Source organism: Alosa sapidissima, chromosome 14, assembly GCF_018492685.1.
Source record: "Alosa sapidissima isolate fAloSap1 chromosome 14, fAloSap1.pri, whole genome shotgun sequence".
NCBI classification, from domain to species: Eukaryota; Metazoa; Chordata; class Actinopteri; order Clupeiformes; family Clupeidae; genus Alosa; species Alosa sapidissima.
Window position 1 is genome coordinate 17,026,540 of NC_055970.1, and position 18,277 is coordinate 17,044,816.

The window sequence follows — 18,277 nt, forward strand, 5'->3', positions numbered from 1 at the left end:
CGTTATAGTTTATGTGTGAACGTTGTCATTCATATTAACGAGAACAATATTTATTTATAGCTATCGTTATCGTTATCGTTCTTGGTGTGAATGGGCCTTTAGTCCTTTGGCCAGCAGCTGGCCTGCTGCTGATTCTGTGGTTCTGCTCCGTGAGCACCAAGAGGCTGGAGCGCAAGTGATAGCCATTAGATTGCTTAGTCTTTTGGCCATTTGTGTTTTCATCTGTCTATGTGGTTTTGGTTCTAAGAGCTGTGTTTGTGCCGGTCAGGATGTGCGACAGTGGCGAGGGCCTGTACACGTTTCAGACGCGCGAGGGCGAGCACATCTACCAGCGGGTCCACTCCTCCACACTGGCCATCGCTGAGCAGCACAAGAAAGTCCTCATGGAGATGGAGAAGAATAGGGTAAGACACACACACACACACACACACACATACACACGCGCACACACACACAGGCACACACACACACACACACATACTGTACACACACACATACACACACACATATACACAGACACACACACACACACGCACACACACACAGACACACACACACACACACACATACAGGCACACACACACGTACACACACACACACACACACACACACATACTGTACACACACACACACACACACACACACACACAGGCACACGTACACACACACACACACACACGCACACACAGATCTCCATACAACTGCTTCTGCATAATTTATTATTGACTACTTTTCTCTATATCTCTTCTCTTTTTCTTTTCCTACCCCTCCCCCCTTTCCCCTCTCTCTCTCTCTTCCCCTCGCAGCTCCTGTCCAAAGGGGCGGAGACAGTCTCGTACCCCTGCACCCCCACAGCCATCCTCCCCCGCAGCGCTTTCTGGCACCACATCACCGGCAATCAAGGGGAGCCAGCCAACGGTACACCCAGCAAAGGCACTTACACCTGATCAGCCTCCACACTAACACCTGATCAATCAGCCCCCGCACTTACACCTGATCAGCCCCCGCACTTACACCTGATCAATCAGCCCCCGCACTTCAACCTGATCAGCCCCCGCACATACACCTGATCAATCAGCCCCCGCACTTACACCTGATCAGCCCCCACACTAACACCTGATCAAGAAACATAGAGAGCATGGTTAATGTTCAGACAGAATGTAAACACATATACATATGGTTATGGGGACTCCTGTATTATTAAAAATGCATGTTGATGATAGATTTATGAGTACATAATCCTAGCAACAACAGATACTACCAGGAAATACTGAGTTTGCGATTTCATTTATCTCATCAATTAAGTCTTACTAAAGCCAGACCCAATACATATTTCATATCTTGATTAGATAAATAGGCATTGTACCTGTTATGTCACTAACACTAAAAGTGAATAAAGTATACTGGTGAGTGATTCTTCAAAAGAATGTGTTGAAAATAACACAGCTTGTGTTTTCTAACATACTGTATCTAACACAGTTTGTGTTGTTTCTAATACATTCATTTTAAGAGTGCAGGTTTTACATGCTCTCTGCTGACCCTCAACATGCTGTGTGTTCTCAGGTGACCCATACGGCGGAGGCCACTCAGGAGGGGAGGACTCGGATCTGTACTCGACACGCCTGCCGCCAGAGCGACACTCCACTTTGCCTCTCAGCCACGGCAAACACCCGCCTACCCCCTACCACTCGTACCCCAGCCAGTGAGAGGTCCACACGTTCTGCCCCCTCCATGCCATCGACTCCACATCTTGTGTGCTATACCCCTCTTAATCCTCAGTTCCAATAAGGGCCGGGACTTCCAGTGCCCTGTCCACTCTGTGTTCCAGCAGTGGAGCCAGGTGGACAGACAGACAGACAGACTGCATACCCCTTTAGTAGGAGATGCTTTGACAGAGGACGACATTCAATTGACTTCAAAAATGACACAACAGAGGTTGCCTTGTTCGTGGAACTATAGTTCCCAGAAGCCCTCAGTGCGATGGCAGTCGGTTGCCAGGTTCCGTGCCTCTCACTCTATGCATGCCCCTATGGGACAAGCAACCAGGCTGTTTTAGGGAAATGGAAGTTGCCTATGGAGGGTGGCCGGATGGAGTCTCCTCTTGAGAAGGCTGTTTCTGGTCCTCAGCCTGCAATCGAAGGACAAACCTCAAATCTAACCTCATGCCAGCTTCTAGCAATGTAGAGCATTCCAGGTGACCTCCCAGACCCCAAGCCTCTACTCTCTAGCATGATGTAACAATGATTGTGTCTCACTCATCAAGCAGTTACGCTCAGCCATAACCACCGTCTTAGATAGACATGCCCATAGGGTTTTTCTCTACACAGTGAAAACGCATTGAACCCATCACCTCAAGGTTCCCCTCAGAAACACTCAAGAAACTCTCACAGTCTCTCTCGGTCAGTCTTCACTATTTTTCTACACCGAGTTGATGCTTTGGCCAGACAGCCTGATCTCCTTGGATTCTGCACAGACTAATAGAGGGCACTTGACAGCAGTGTTGCCATCTTCAAGAGCAAGACATATTTTATTTCCTGAACTCTGTCATTTAGCAGACTCCAATGTGCTTTGTTGCATCACTAAAAACTCAAGATGGAGTAATATGATGATGGTAATGGTGGTGATGATGATGATGATAATGATGGCGACCTGGTGAAGGAGATCTGGGAGGAGTCGAAGTTCTCCTGAAGGTCTCCGATTTTAAGATCAGCCAATTTAAAGACATTAAAGAGTTAATAAGAAGATAAGAAACAAAAAACAGCGATGAACAGTTGTAAAATTTTAGATCAAATATCTTCCCTTTGTCATCTCTCTATCAGCTTGTCTTTTCGTTAAAGGGTGCTCGCCTCACAAACAGAACTCTACAACTGATGTAATTTTGAATTTTGTCCAATGCACATGCTGTGATTGCTAGTATTGAGAACGGTGGATAAGATGGCTCTTTAGATTTGATTAATAAGCTTTGTAAGTGGGTCATGGGCCTTAGTAATTAGAGGTCTTTTCTTTGCACTTCGTAATATATGTTTTTTTCCCTTTTGACGGTGTGTTCTTTATTTAAAACGAGGTATGTAACATTTTTGTCCATTCAAGATGTCCTTACGTGATCACACTCTGAGAAACTGGCTGTACTAGGTGTGATGGATTGGTGTGTGCACAAGTAACAACTGGTTTTAAGCTTTGAACCTCATGGCCAAGACTTAACGTTGGATTGTTTTATTTCCCATGTGTTTATGAAGAACACCATACAATAGCATTTTCTTCAAAGAGTTTTACAGAACTCTGCTTCACAATTTCAAAACTCTTCTCTAGAGAAGATGCAGCCTTGCGTCTTGAGGCTTAACTGTTGAGATAATGATTTCTGTTTAGATACTGATTTCTCCATTGGTAACTCCAGCATTCCTTGAGATGATTGAAGCATACAACATGCAGTGTTTGTTTAGTACTAAAACCAGTCTGAAGAATCAGTTGACAACATCTCTCACAGTCACCTAAAAAATATAAAATCGATTGATGAAATGTATTAGAACATTGATGAAATGTATTAGAACTATTTAGAATACGGTTCCAGTCCCATCAGTCGAAAGCTATTCTCTAACTACTAGAATGCACCAGTGAGTAAGCAGTTGTTATAAACATGATTAAGAGAGTATACGGCTGGACTGGGTGAGGGTGGAGAAGTCTTACGTCTATGGCTATTGCTTGTTACTTAATGCTGGAAGACACAAACACACTCTGTCTATCTCTGTCTCTCTCTCTGTCTCACTCTCTCTCATACACACACACACACTGCCACACATATGCACACACACACACACTTACCTTATTTTTGTTGTGTTGTATTACGATAAAGAAGGGCTAAGTCTGTATGGATATATCTCCCCCTGTATTTTCTGTTGATGTCTGCCTCTGTATATAGAACCTGATCTGGGTTGTTGCTGCCCTCCCGGGCCACTGTAGATAATGCTATTTATTTTACATCACGTGATTGTTCATGGACAGCTCCACTGATATGTGTATGTCATTCTGTTTGTTTGTTTGTTTTATTTGTATGTGTTTGTGTGTGAGTTCAACTGCACAACTCTGGTTACACGAAAGACCATACTTAAAGCTGATGGAGTTGGTTGATTTGACATTACTCAGTCTTTGTTTTTTTTTTTCAAACATCCAGTCCATTGGTTTTATTCTCTGAATTGGATTCATGACAAAAATTAATTACCTGTGGACTCATGACATAAAAGCCCCCTACTACTGTCAATTCCTTAATCATCTGTCGTATCACAGAGAATGCCAACTTCCAATCGTACAGAAGCTTTACCAAATGAGCTGTCTGTTAGGTCTTGTGCTCTTGGTCATAATCACATAGCTGTCTTTGCTAGAGCGGTATGCAATCAGGTACAAACTCCCCAATCACATGGTTTGGACTGGCGTACTTTGCCCATCGAAGTGACATAGATTGATTTAGCTTCACTCACACATTTGAATTACTAGCCAAGTTTGACTCTATATTACCGCAGTCTTTAGAAAGTGCTGCTAATATCATGAGTGAACAGTAAGGTCAGGTCTCAGCTCATTTGAAAAAGCAGTATGGGACTAATGGAGATTATACAGCTTATCAGTTGGAAGTAATGAAAACACAGCTTGTTTTCTAGATTTCACTCTGACTAGCTGACTGTTCTCATCTCAGAAATCATTAGAATGATCCACAGGAATGATTTTACAAATAGATTAAACAAGGACAAGTGACATCATTGTAAAACCCATCAGCTAGCTTCTTCATTTCCATACAACCCAATATAGAGAATGCCAGTTCAGGATTTGTACACGTCTGTGTCAAAGTGGGAAGTTTTTCTTTTCTCTGCACAAAACCAGACTAGAGACTCAAAGTACAGAAGACTATTTCTGCTTGTTTGACCTAAACAGCGTATGCATATAAAATCAACTGTAAAAGCTTAATGCAGAACTCCTTCATGTTTGAAGCTTCATTACACCGTGAAAGAGCTGTCTTTCTTTGCTGTCTTGAGATGTGTTCATGAGAGTGTCTGGCTGTCAAAAAGCAGGTACAAGAAGCAAGAGTCAAATGCATATTTTGTCAGCGGGTCAAAGAATCCATTGCGGTGAACCTTAGTGTGCAATGTAGTTGTGGTAGGAGCATGTTGCAGACTCACCCACATTGCATGAGTTCCTTTCACATAATGCCATGTGTGTCCAGTAATGTTTGTGGTAAAACATTTTGCAGTTTTTTCAATAAAATGTTTTTACACACTGAAGTGAGGGCTTTGTAATGTAACACCTGTAAAGTAACATTGTATAAATGTAAAAAATATTTAATTAGTGAGTTTTGATCTCTCCTATATGGCAACCTTCTATATGACTGCCTACCCAGATGAAGTATCTGTTATTGGAGAGGTCAAAATGCCACTAGATGTAGTCTTTTAAAGCAGCACAAACAAGAGTTACTCCTTTGTTCCTACCCGAACACAGAAAGTTGCTAGGTCGGTAATCACCTATAGAGGGCCGCTCAGACAATGGCAGAAGTCATGTTATGTTATGAGGTTATGTGCCATCAAAATTATTTTGGAAACGTTTAAGGTAAAAAAAAAAACTGTTACGGGTGCCTTTAATGATGTCTTACATCTCACATCCAAACAATCTCACAAGTGACACTGCACACATTCCACAATAAGCTCTTTGGTCTTCTTGGGGTTGAGAGCCAGGTTGTTGTCAGTGCACCACGATGTTAGGTGCTGGACCTCCTCCCTGTAGGCCGTCTTATCGTTGTTGCTGATGAGACAATCGCCGTAGTGTCGTCTACAAAGTTTTTTTATATATGTTGGAGCTGTGGTAGCTGTACCCCAACCACCTTAGACGCTACATTAACCAGCTTTGTTAGCTTACGCTTGCTGATCATTGGAAGACCACTGTACCACACCACAATACGAAATGTCAGGACTAATTCAATAAAACACTGGTAAAACTCTTCAGCTGCTGAGAAGCCTACCTCCTGCTGAGGTGACGTCAGAGTGTTCCCAATATGTTGTTCAGTGTACATCACAGCAGGAACTTCATCTACACTGAGAAGGAACTTCATCTACATCAATGTGTGTGACTATAGCACTGCCTAACTACCAAACATCCTGTTGATGTTGCAAATGAAAATAACTTTTACAAAAAGTCACTTACTGGAGATGCAAGAGAGGAGGATAACCAAGTCTTGGACAAAACCTTAAGTTTGTCTTCCTTAAAGGTGCTCTAAGCGATGTCATACATTTTTTAGGCTAAACCGTTTCACCATCCGCTAGCTGCCTGTGTCCTGAATAGACTGTAAAAAAAAACACGATCTCTGTGGACAACCCAGGCTCCAAAAAACAAAAACACAAAACAACTTGGGCAAACCTTGCCCATAAAAACATAACAAACTGTTCCAGCAAATCACCGATGAGATGCACGTTTAGGAAAGTTTCAATTGCAAGGGAGGGAGGGGGAGGAAATAGCGAGCTAGCTTTCTGTTTTGTTTGAACGCCAACAGAAGTGACGTTACCCAGCATCGCTTAGAGCACCTTTAAAGAAGCCCTATGCAACAAGCCCTATGCCCTATGCAATATGCAACTTTCTGGTCCCGGACCTCGGGCTTTGTTGCTGTTTAAATTGTAAGTAGCCTACCCTTGGGTGAACTTCGTTTTTGTAATGTGGTTTGATAGTCTCTTGAACAATGTGTTTGCTCGACCGTTTTATTGTGAGCCCTGTATGTGTTTAGCTTGGTTTCTTGATGGCTAGCTCGCTAGCTAGTGGGGGTTTAGCGTAGTTAAAAATAACTTTGACAAAAAGACTCTTACAGTTGCAAGGGAGAAGGATACCTCAGCTTGTAAAACTGGTTGGGCCTCCAGTTTAGCTCAGACACCTCCTCAGTTCCTCACTGACCTCCTGATCAGAGCCCGTCTCTAAAGCCTCAGAGTAGCCTTCTTCCTGCTGAGTTGGTGCCAATGAGGAATTAGTGTCTCCAACATGTCCTTTGGTGTCATCCTGGGTCTGCAAACAGAAATGGCACTGTATCATTATACAGTGTAAGACAACCTCTATAGCAGCCTCTAGTGGAAAACTAGGGTACTATCAAAACATTAAAGGATTCAGAGAGATACAAAGAACTTAATAAGAAACACCACTTACTGGAGTTGTGATAGAAGAAAATTCAGTTGTGGACAAAACCTGTTGGGCCTTCAGTTTCTCATCCTTAGGAAGCTCTGAAACCTCTTCGGTGGCTTGCTCAGTCTCCTCTCCTCCTTATGATGAAAGTCAGTGGGGCATCTGGTGGTCTAGGTGTCTTTTACCAGGACCATTCCCAGATACAGTGGTGGCAGTTATCAATGTAGAATCACCCTTGTTATGCTCACTGACACTTCTCAGGATGTACAATTCTCATCCACTCAGCGCATCTTTTGTTATTTGTTTTCTTCAGTTCATTCTCAAACATCCTCTCTACCACCTTAACATTTATAAACTCATTCATCCTGGTGGAAAACATGAAGTAGTTGAGATTAGGTCATTTTCACACATTTATAATTTTTTACAGTCAAGGTAACTAAAATACAGTGTTTTTAATGACACATTAAAGGAGAATTCCTGCAATTTTTCACATAGATCTCTGTTTCTCAAGGTCACTGAGTACTGTCGGTACGAACAAAAATGAGTTGCTGCAGCCAACAGCTAGAGCTGTTACCTTTGTATTAAGTATGATGCGTTCTTGTTTTGTTTGTTGATTTTGTTTGTCTAACAAACAACTGTTTGGTCAACTGCCAATGTGTATAAAAGTGCTATAAATTGACACTGGCATTAATATAGAAATAAACTGGCTTAACTTAATTTAATCCCAAGATCATTATAAAGAAAATGAACATTGCTGAAGCCATAGCTACCCCTGACTTCAGAGTGGCTGGCTTTATGACATCACCAGAAGAACACAGTGGAGTTCTAGATGACAAATGACTCTTTGGTGTCTCAGGGCCTGTCCACACGGAGACGCTTTTTAGGTTAAACGCAGAGGTTTTGCTTCGTCTTGGCCGAGCGTCCAAACGAATCCTGTAAACGCACTGCCCGAAACCGCACTTTTCTGAAACCTGGTCCCAGAGTGGAAAAATCTGAAACCGTAGCGTGTTTGAATTTGTTTAGACAGCGAAACCGCACATCCTGCTTGCGTATCGATGATGTCATCGCCACACCTCAGCTGCCCTGGACTTGCACTTATAGTATTGCCTAACAATACTAGTTTTCATACATGACATTACCTACGATTACACTCCGTAAGATAAATATCACAACTGGTAGTGATGTAGTACTCGAGTCCGGTCTCGGACTCGAGTCCGGTCTCGAGACCAATTTCTGCTTTCTCGGTCTCGTCTCGGACTCGTTCCTTCAAAGACTCGGTCTTGACTCGGTCTCGGACCACAGTGGGAGGAGAAGGACTCGTAATTTCAGACCGAGTCCTCGAGACCAACGCATTTTTTATGTTCATATAAAAAACAGACAACACATAACAACAATAATAATAAAATGCAATGTTGACCGGCATTATTTGAAAATGACATCCCATGGTGCAATGCAAAGATACTGCCTTCAGAGCCGTTTATTTATCTCTATGGCTCTGCTGCCGGTGAGTGTCTGTAGGTCAGCATAGTCCATGTTAAGACGTTAAGACTGCTCCTCTAAACAATTCCCAATCTAGCTTAGTCTGTAGGCCTAACTGTTGATTATTAACTGGGGTGATATTAAATTATGAATATTAAAACTGAAATTTTTTTATGGTCTTGGTCTCGAATCGGTCTCGACTCCTAAAGGACTCGGTCTCGACTCGGACTTGCTTCTTCAAAGACTCGGTCTTGACTCGGACTCGACTGTATTTGAAAACCAACAGACTCGGTCTCGACTCGGTCTCGACCCTTCAAAGACTCGGTCTTGACTCGGACTCGGCATAGGCGGTCTCGTCCCCATCACTAACAACTGGTGCTGCGCAGCGCCGATAGCTTATGACTTGGTGGACTGAACACTGTTTTTCCCGGTGTTTTTTTATGCATTCTAGCTACTATCAGTGACGCGAGAGAACTTAAGTTATTAGAAAAGTGCGGTGTAAGTTTAGGCTACATTAATTTGTGCGTAGTGCCAGTGTCATTCATTTATTTTACATGTCTTACAACATATATACATGCATTCACAGTCGAGTGAAATCAGATATAAGCATATAAAAGACGCTTAGAACTCACGTTAAGCCGATGGTAGCACACTGAATGCAAATGCGCGATTTGATGCAGGCAAACGTATTGACTGAAGGTTTTATAGCAATATTATAAATGTGGCGACAGAATAGCCTAGAACTTGGGTAAGCCTTGCATTTAGTAGCCTAATTGCGGTGATAGCCAAAACTAGTGTGAATCACGGACTATCCTACAACCAAAGAAAGTAAAGGTGATTAGTAGGCCTACCTGCGTTAGCCAAATAAAGGACGGGACTGCACCCTTCACAAACCGTAAAATAGTCAGTCTTATCAGGACCCTTTTCTTGCACTTTCATAAATAATTCGCATTAGTTTAATATTTAATTACAAAGAAAATCCTATTTTGCCTCTTCCAGTGTAAGCTCTCATACAATGGAGAAACCTGTAGGTAAAGGTATGTGTATAGGTTTACCTGTAAAAATTGTGCTTGATATATTACTCTTTTCAAGACTGATACATGTGGAATCTTATGCGTTTTCAGATGAGCCGCCTGATGGCCATCTTCCTGCATGGACCCACATGATTGATGGCAGAGTGCAACAGGTGAAGAGTAAAACTGAAAATGCCTATTGTGAAGTGAAAAAATAGAACTAATCCTGTTCATTCAAAAAATGAAATACCCTTTTTGGTCTACATCTGAGATACCAAAATCCTCTTAAATTGTCTTTATGAACTTTAATTAAATAACCTGTATGGAAATGACTGGCTTCCTGCACCACTATAGTCCAGTGGACCCGGAAATGTTGAGTACACCAAAGTTTTATGATGGAAATATATAGTATGGGTTCCCAGCATGCAGAAACTGCCGGATGCTAATTTGCATATGTTGGGCAATTTGTGTAATTGAACTAATTAGCATAAATTAGCATAATCACCTATATTGATCATATTATAAGAGCTGCTTGGCCAAAATGGACCATGTTAGTATGTTTTTAGGGGTTACTGGAGATGCTGAGTCCATATCTGACATTTTCAAGATTCAAAATCACTATTTAAACTTGGTCACGTTTTTACTCTCATTAAGTTGATTTTGCTTTTGAGTTTTTGGGGGCGATTTTTGGAGGATAAAAATGTTCAGTGTTTAGGAATAATTTGGATCCTCAAGTTATTTCTGAATTCCACAATCATTTTGGAAATAGCTATTCACTGGCCCTCTGCTGTGACTCACAATTGAGTAACAAAGGGAAGAATTAGCCTCTACTACTCCTCACTGTCCTCATCCGTCCTGTCGCCATCTTCTCCAGACTCTTCATCCCTGTCCTTCTGCTGTTTTTGCTGTGTAAATATATTGCCACATGTAACATTGCTGCCTTTGCAGAAACAATAATTAGTACAGGCTAGGCCTGCAGCTGCACAGCTGCACTTTCCAGATACATGTATACACTGTTTTAACCCAGCTTTGCAGTTACAGCTGATAACATCTAACAAATCAGGAGGAGCAACAGGACTTGAATCGAGGGTGGGCAAGTTCCTCTCCTTTCTTCATACCTGTCTTCTAACTCCCTCCAAACGCGGTTATATCCACAGCCGGTGGATCAGGATGGTCTGCTGCTTTCCAAAGCAGCACCTGTAGATGGGCACGTTTTCCATTGAGGAGCAAGTTGCGTTCTGTAGGAGACAGTGTCTTCAGTGCTGGAGGAGCCGGGAGTGGGAGACCTCACCGCCAGGGATGAATTACTGCACGGGCCTACTGGGCCCGGCCCAGGGGCCCAAGGGGTCAGGGAGCCCTGAAGCCCAAGCCTTTGCATGAAATCATTGCCTCAATATCAACACATCAGGATGTAGGCTATGAATCTGATTGAATTTAGTATTGGCCATCCCCAAAATGCACCAGAATACAGGAAATCACATCAAACAAATTAAAACATTTCTGAGGAAGGACCTCCAAACCCCCCTTCCACATATGCGACAATTAATGGGGGACCCTTAATACATCTGGGCCCAGGGGCCCGAAAGTTCATAATCCGTCCATGCTCACCGCTAGGTGGAGGCCCAAGCAAAAGGATCCGAAGAGAACCCTTGTAAGGGGTACTAAAAAGCTTACAGAGGCCTTCAGTAGAAGCCGCAGGAGGAGACCAGCCGTCGCCTGGACCTAGCTACGGGAGAAATGCTTGCCTGAAGAGGGTTTTGATGCAGTGGCCACGGCGGAGAAGGACTTCACGCGACTGGGAGAGCGGTCTGAGGAAGCGGCCTTGGAAAATAAGGTAGTGACGCTGGCCTGGGCGCTGACTTCACCGAGAGAAGACCTTGAGCCCCTGCCCCCGCCGGACAGCTTTAGGCTGGAGTTGGCGGTGGCCCTGGCTGCAGAGCAGAGCAGAGGTGGAGCGGCAATGAGGTGGTGCCTTGAGGATGGACGGTTGGCGGAGCCTGTTCGAGTCGGCCTGTTCGCCGGTGCTCTTTAGAAAAATAAGGGGGAAAAAAGTTTGTTGTGTGAAATCCGATGGCATGAGCCAGAGAGGTCTAGGCCTTGGCGCGATCGTGGCGGTGTGGAGTGGCCGAAACAGCGGAGGACAGCTCTGCGACAAGGCAGCAGAGGAGGGACGCCAACGTCGGTAGCTGTAGCTGTGCGCAGCGTGGTCCGACTGCGATGGAACTGGAGTCTGCTGCCCCAACTGGCGAGACGACGGAGTGGAGCATCGGAGGTGCAGTGCCAGTTACGGTGCTCAGCGCCGGGGAGTCTGTGGCAGTGGAGGCTAGGCCCCGCCAGGTGTTGGGGGAACGTTGCGGTGGTGCAAACTGCGAAAGTGCGACCTGAGGGCGTTCTCTGAAGGGAGCTGGGGACGAGAGGCGACAGACCAGGTGACTGCTAGCACGCCCCGCATTGGGCCGCTGGTGGTTGTGGTTTCCCAGGGTGAGTAGGGCTCTTGCGGTGTGTGCACCCCACCTGCTGTGTGGCAGTGCCAGAGACTAATTGCTGGACTGAATGTGGGAATGCCCGCGCCGAGGATGGCAATGGCTTGTTGGGGGAGCTGTGCAACGCCAGCGTGCTGGACTGTGCTTGAGATTCCCACGATGTTTCGTGCTGGGGATTCTGGGAGAACTGAATGATCATCTCAATACCAATGTTTCCCAAAAGGCTTGTCCCAAGGAGAACAGTATTACCTTAAACACATATGAGGAAACTGAACAGTCAAATCAGTAGACTAGGATAAGCTAGCCAACTATGCTACTTTGTTTACAATATTTCCAGGCTTCAACCAGACAGCTGAATGTGGTAAGAGTTGTAATAGAAATAGTAGGCCTAAGCTATAGGCTAATCTGCATAAAGTGTGCTGTCATAAATATCAGACATTCAGTATTCTCTCTTTTTATATCAGGATATAAAATAATACAGATATATTACATTGTAATCCTCTGGTACTCTAAGGTAGGCTATTGAAATGTCTAGCCCCCCCCCTCCAAAAAAAGAAAAATCGAGGTTTGTATCAAACCATGGGTCAAAAATCGTGATACAAATCGAATTGTTAGGTTGGTGTATCGTTACAGCCCTACTGTATATCGCTACAGCCCTATCCTCCAAAAATCTGTACCAAAAAACTCAGCAAAATCAGCTTAATGAGAGTAAAATGTGACCAAACCAAGTTTAAATAGTGATTTTGAATCTTGAAAATGTCAGATATGGACTCAGCATCTCCAGTAACCCCTAAAAACATACTAACATTGTCCATTTTGGCCAAGCAGCTCTTATAATATGATCAATATAGGCTATTATGCTAATTTATGCTAATTAGCTCAATTACACAAATTGCCCAACATATGCAAATTAGCATCCGGCAGTTTCTGCATGCTGGGAACCCATACTATATATTTCCATCATAAAACTTTGGTGTACTCAACATTTCCAGGTCCACAATGGGGCTCTATGGGCTGTCCACCGGACTACTAGCGGGAATGCTCTCAACACCTTTCACATTGCATAATGACCTAAAATATTATATTTTAAATGAAATATAAACTATTTAATTTCCTGTAGTAGTGTGTCCTATAGTAATACATTCACATTTTACATATGTACCTTTAACATACCCCATCCCCTCCTCCTCTGTCTACAGGTAAAGGTGATAACCAGTATTCATTCATTTTCCATTCTTCACCGGGACTAATGTGGCTGCTGACCATGAGTATTATAACAAAGTTGTGGAGAAATGCCTCCTTCAAAGAACAAAAATCCTGACATCTACCCCTACCGAGGCACTCCTTCACAAGCAGGAGCTGGTCAGTAATCATATGAGCCTGTTTTCTCTGTATATAAGTTCTGTGCAGCTTGAATTAGACATATAATATGTACTGTACATATGTGCATAATATGTGGGATGCATGTATCCTATAAATATCAAATATTCTCCAACTGAATCCAGCTCTGAAAATGTGTGCAAATGAATCTAAAATCACCATGCTTTGAGACATAACTAACACACCGTATTTGTGTCTTTGAATGTTTTTTAGGTTGACATAAATTCATGTTTAGTGGGCATTCAGGAATTCAGATCTATGAGACGTGCGATGGATCAGCAACTGAACATGGTAGTCTTTTCCAAGTACAATATACTGTAGTTTCAAGTAATTTCCTCAGTGTCAGATATGCTGTAGCCTTTCCCTTAGCTGTGTGATATAGTTTGGCTTTGCTGTATTCGATCTGACATTAAAAGAACGTACAGAATATATTAAGACTCAATGAAATTGTGAAAAAGTGTTAGTCTTATCTTTTTTGTGAATGAATCGCTTGGATCACTGAAATCAGTTTGCTTTTTTCTGCAGTCTAATAACGCTGTAGGGAAGAAGAGAAGACAGAGGGAAAAAGGCACGTGCTGTCGCTAAGACAGAGGCTCAGGAGTCCACTGATAAAGCTGAGAGTATGGAAACCCGTAAACCACCTGAGAAAGAAATGCCCCAAGGTGTAACCAAAGATATGACGCCTCAAACCGAGAGCAACACACCTACATGTATCCAAGAACCAAAGATTAAAGAGAATGAAAACAATGTCTGTGCGACTAAAGGAGTTTCTGAGTTCCTTGCATCAACTGTGGATGAGGAAGATGAAGATAAGAAATTCTATGTGTTTGTCCTCTCTACTGATGTGTCCTCCTCGCACACCACACCGGTCCCTAACGATGTCATGGCTGTGGTTTCATTGATGCTATTGAGAGTAATGAAGAAGAGGCAGAAAGAAAAGTAGAGACCATGAAACTTCAGCTCAATGCCAAATGCTCCTCTGCCACAGTGGTAAGAATCTGCCTTTTAATGTGTTTAATTTTTTTCTTTAGTAGTACAGTAAATGATTAGGCTTACTTGTTTCCTTCAATACTATGGTGAGTAGTTGTAGTCAATAATATCAGGGCAATGCTGTAAAAGAGCTTAAAGGAATTATCCGGAGTAAAATGCACTTTAGATCAATTTACGGATGATTGGGAGTAGATACGTTAAGTTGACATCAAAATCATGTCATTCGGATGTGTTTTGAGAAAGTTCGATTTTACCGTTTTTAGTCAAAACTCGTTAGCCTGGAAGTGACCCAGGCAGGTTACTCCACACTCGGCAATCGACTCCTACGGACTTTCCCCTAAAGATGGCAGCTGCAGCAGCAGCAGCAACATTTCCGGAAAGGTACTGGCTTGATGAAATTCATTCTGGACTCTATATCCGACCACATAAAGACCTCGGGATACTTCGGTTTGGCTTTAGGGACCCACTACTCACTACCACGTAAGTGTAATGTTGTTTGGAACTGTAGAAGAGGTATAAAAATAGCATTTTGTAGCGGCGAAATGACATGCCCGGGTCATGTCCCTGACAAAGACGGGGATCACCAGAGGCCCACTGACTCTCATCATAAGGAGGACACTGAGAAAGCCACCAAGGAGGTTTCAGAGCTTCCTAAGGATGAGAAACTGGAGGCTCTACAGGTTTTGTCCACGACTGAGTATTCTTCCATCACAACTCCAGTAAGTGGTGTTTCACATTGAACTTCTCCTTGAATCTTTGGATGTTTTGATAGTGTTACGCACAGTAATGGCACAGGGCCATTTCTGTTTGCAGGATGAACGCGTAAGTGAAGTTCCTGTGATGGACACCAAAGGACATGTTGGGACGTTTATGAGTTCCTTAAAGGCGCTCTAAGCGATGTTGGGTAACGTCACTTTTGATGGCTACTCCTTCCCGCTCCCTCCCGTGCAGTTGAAACTCTCCTAAACCCGAATCTCATCGGTGATTGGATGGAACAGTTTATTATGTTTTTATGGTCCAGGTTGAACCAGGTTTTTGTTGCCGTTTTTGGAGACTGGCCTGTGCACAGAGATCACATTTTTTACAGTGTACTCAGGGCACAGGCAGCTAGCGGATGGTGAGGTGATGTTTGCTGTATGTTATAAAACATGTTTTAGCTTAGAAACCGCGTAACATCGCTTAGAGTCCCTTTAAGGATGAGAAAATGTATGCCTAACAGGTTTTATCCACCTCCCTTGCAACTCCAGTGTTTTTTAAAAGTTATTTGTATCTCCTTGAATCAAAAGGATTTTTGATAGCTGGACAGTGCTATAGTGTCAAAAACTATTTGGACACATTGATAAATGCACATTTGCCATTTTCTCAGCAGTCCCAGGTGTCTGTGAGGTTCCTGCTGTGATGGACACTGAACAATATATTGGGGACACTGAGTCCTCTCTGACGTCACCTCAGCATCCTGTGAGGATGTATGTGTGTGTGTGTGTGTGTGCGCATATGTATAAGGCTGGCTTGCTGTTGGGCCAGGAGGAGAGAAGCTGGAACATAGAGAGGGAGGGTTTCAGAGGAGAGGAGTTGTAATTATTCTATTTATGATAAGTATAATAATAGGAATAACTGATTGCCTGGTTGATTGCCTGACTGACTGCCAACCTGGGCACCCATTAATGGCCACAGTTCCACCCAGCCCCCGCAGTTATACTGCGACGAGCTGACAGAGGGGAGGACCTGCGTGCCACCCATCGCCCCAGGCCCCCAGCATATGCACACATCCCCCACTACCACGACCAACCACACCTCGCCCCCAGACCTTCACCCAACACGCCACTCTTGACCTAAATATGTACAGTATGTGAATGGCTAGGTTGAGGGGTCTATCTAGAGTGTAGCATTAAAAGAAGTGGGCATGCATGGTGAATATCTGTCAGGATTTCCCCATGCACACCACACTTACCCTGTGTAAGATGTATGCCTCCTCAATGTGTGCATTAAAATAAGTGAGGCATGCAGATAGACACCTGATGAGGCATCTACCTGCACTCCACTCTTACCCTAGCCTGTTTTGTAGTTTTTGTTTATGTATGTCACCTAACATGTAGTGCGATTAAAAGAGAGTAAAGCGTGCTGTGTGCTTCCAGGACAAGGCATGTGCATGAGCGTATGAGGAGGGTGCACACCGGGGGCCCAGGGCCAATAGATAACCCACAGGACCCAACCAATGCCAAAACCAATCAGAAGGCTACTTGACTGGGCTCTGTTATATGGCGTCAGTCCAATTGTCAAAAAGTTACCACATCCTTTACAGGATGAATGGATCCACCAAGGTTACAGTACAAGAGAAATCATAATGTTTCGTTACCGCCATTCTCATTCTTTACCAACATTATGTGCACAGAAGCACAAGCACAAACGACCCCAGCTTTATCTTCAGCCTTGGCACAGGCCTGGTTAAATCCTGTGTTTAAGAAACAGACGCACGTTTGAACAGTTTGCCGTTACTGTTCATAAAACTGGAGTCACAACAACAGTTAATTCTCCATCTATCAGCTGTTCCCCTGACTTACCAGCTGATGCAAACAAGCAGTGTCTCATTCACAAAAACAAGCCCCACCCACTCAGATGATGTTGAGGATTCAGAGCAAAGCCTTTGCATGAGAGAAAGGCCTTCCTTAAAGACAATGGGGTTTGTTATCACTGTTGCTCTTCTACTACACACCTAGCTAAAGTACTCTCCTTACTTGTTCTGGCGTTACTAAAACAGTAGGAAGATGTGCAACAGGATTCCAAGCAGTCACTAGATGGCAAGACACAGGTGCTTCTTCCAATGCTCATAGAGTACAATACCTGACAATTGTTCCAAGATACCAATGTTCACTCGTGTCTGGTTCCTTTTTTTGTCAAACTCCCTTTTCTTCTTCTTCTGTTCCTCCGACAGTCGCTTCTTGGGTCTCTTATTTGTCGATTGATCCATGATGAATGCAACAATTGCCTTGCAACTGGTTGTTTATATCTAGCCGGTCCAATGTTTAGGGGTGTGTCTGCCGTAAAGCATTTTCAAAACTACAATCTGAGCATAGTGCTTCTTTAAGTGTTACTGCCTCATCAATGCAATCCGACACTTTTTTGCTTTGAGAGGCCCAGCCAAGCAAATCCGTTCCGACTGTGGGACAAATTTCGTGGGCGTCTGCAAGGAATTAAACATGATATCAGAGGAGTCGAGCATGAGGAGTTTCCTAACAGATGAAGGGTGTTGATGGAAATTCAACCCTCCACATGCCTCCCGTATGGGAAGGGCTTAGGAAAGGCTCATCGGGGTGGCCAGGCGATTCTTAGATTCTATGCTCCTTCAATCACCTCAACTCACTCAGGACGTACTGCCAACATTCATGGCTGAATTGTCTGCTATAATGAATGCTAGACCTGAATGACTGGCCCAATCTGGAAGCAGGTGCAACACCTCGCCAATACAGTTTGGGAATGATGGAGGCGTGAATACTTGGGTCACTTTGCGGAATCGTTGCAAATGGCAAGTGAGCAAGCCGAACATAAAAAAAGGGGACATCATTCTCATGAAGGACAGTCAGGTCAAAAGAAATCAGTGGCCTGTCGGACTTGTCACCAAAGCATTCCACAGTAGCGATGGGAAAGTCAGGAAGGTTGAGCTGAAGGTTGCAAAACAAGGAAGCATCAATATCTTCTTGGGGCCCATCTCGGAAGTGATTCTTCTTATGTCTTCAGATGAACAAGACTCTTTGTTGTAGTTAACTTGTTTGATTGTGTGTTACCTGAATATTG

At 43.6% G+C, this 18,277-nt stretch overlaps 1 protein-coding gene and 2 long non-coding RNA genes across 3 annotated transcripts in view; 2 read left to right on the forward strand and 1 right to left on the reverse strand.

Annotated features, from left to right (window-relative positions):
• dok4 (docking protein 4) overlaps positions 1-5,267 on the forward strand; it is a 53,728-nt gene extending 48,461 nt beyond the window's left edge. The window contains 3 exon segments of the mRNA XM_042060790.1: positions 269-404; positions 807-918; positions 1,564-5,267. Of these exon segments, the coding sequence (XP_041916724.1) occupies positions 269-404; positions 807-918; positions 1,564-1,706 (391 nt within the window). The 3' untranslated portion in view covers positions 1,707-5,267.
• Positions 5,268-6,695: 1,428 nt separating this feature from the next.
• Positions 6,696-7,838, reverse strand: LOC121681205. The gene is made up of 3 exons (XR_006022022.1): positions 7,715-7,838; positions 7,165-7,505; positions 6,696-7,026 (listed from the first exon to the last, which is right to left on the reverse strand). It is a non-coding gene; the product is annotated as an uncharacterized LOC121681205 (long non-coding RNA).
• A 1,595-nt stretch (positions 7,839-9,433) lies between these two features.
• On the forward strand, positions 9,434-14,414 carry LOC121681206. The gene is made up of 5 exons (XR_006022024.1): positions 9,434-9,656; positions 9,744-9,805; positions 13,315-13,477; positions 13,709-13,786; positions 14,021-14,414. It is a non-coding gene; the product is annotated as an uncharacterized LOC121681206 (long non-coding RNA).
• Positions 14,415-18,277: the final 3,863 nt, after the last annotated feature.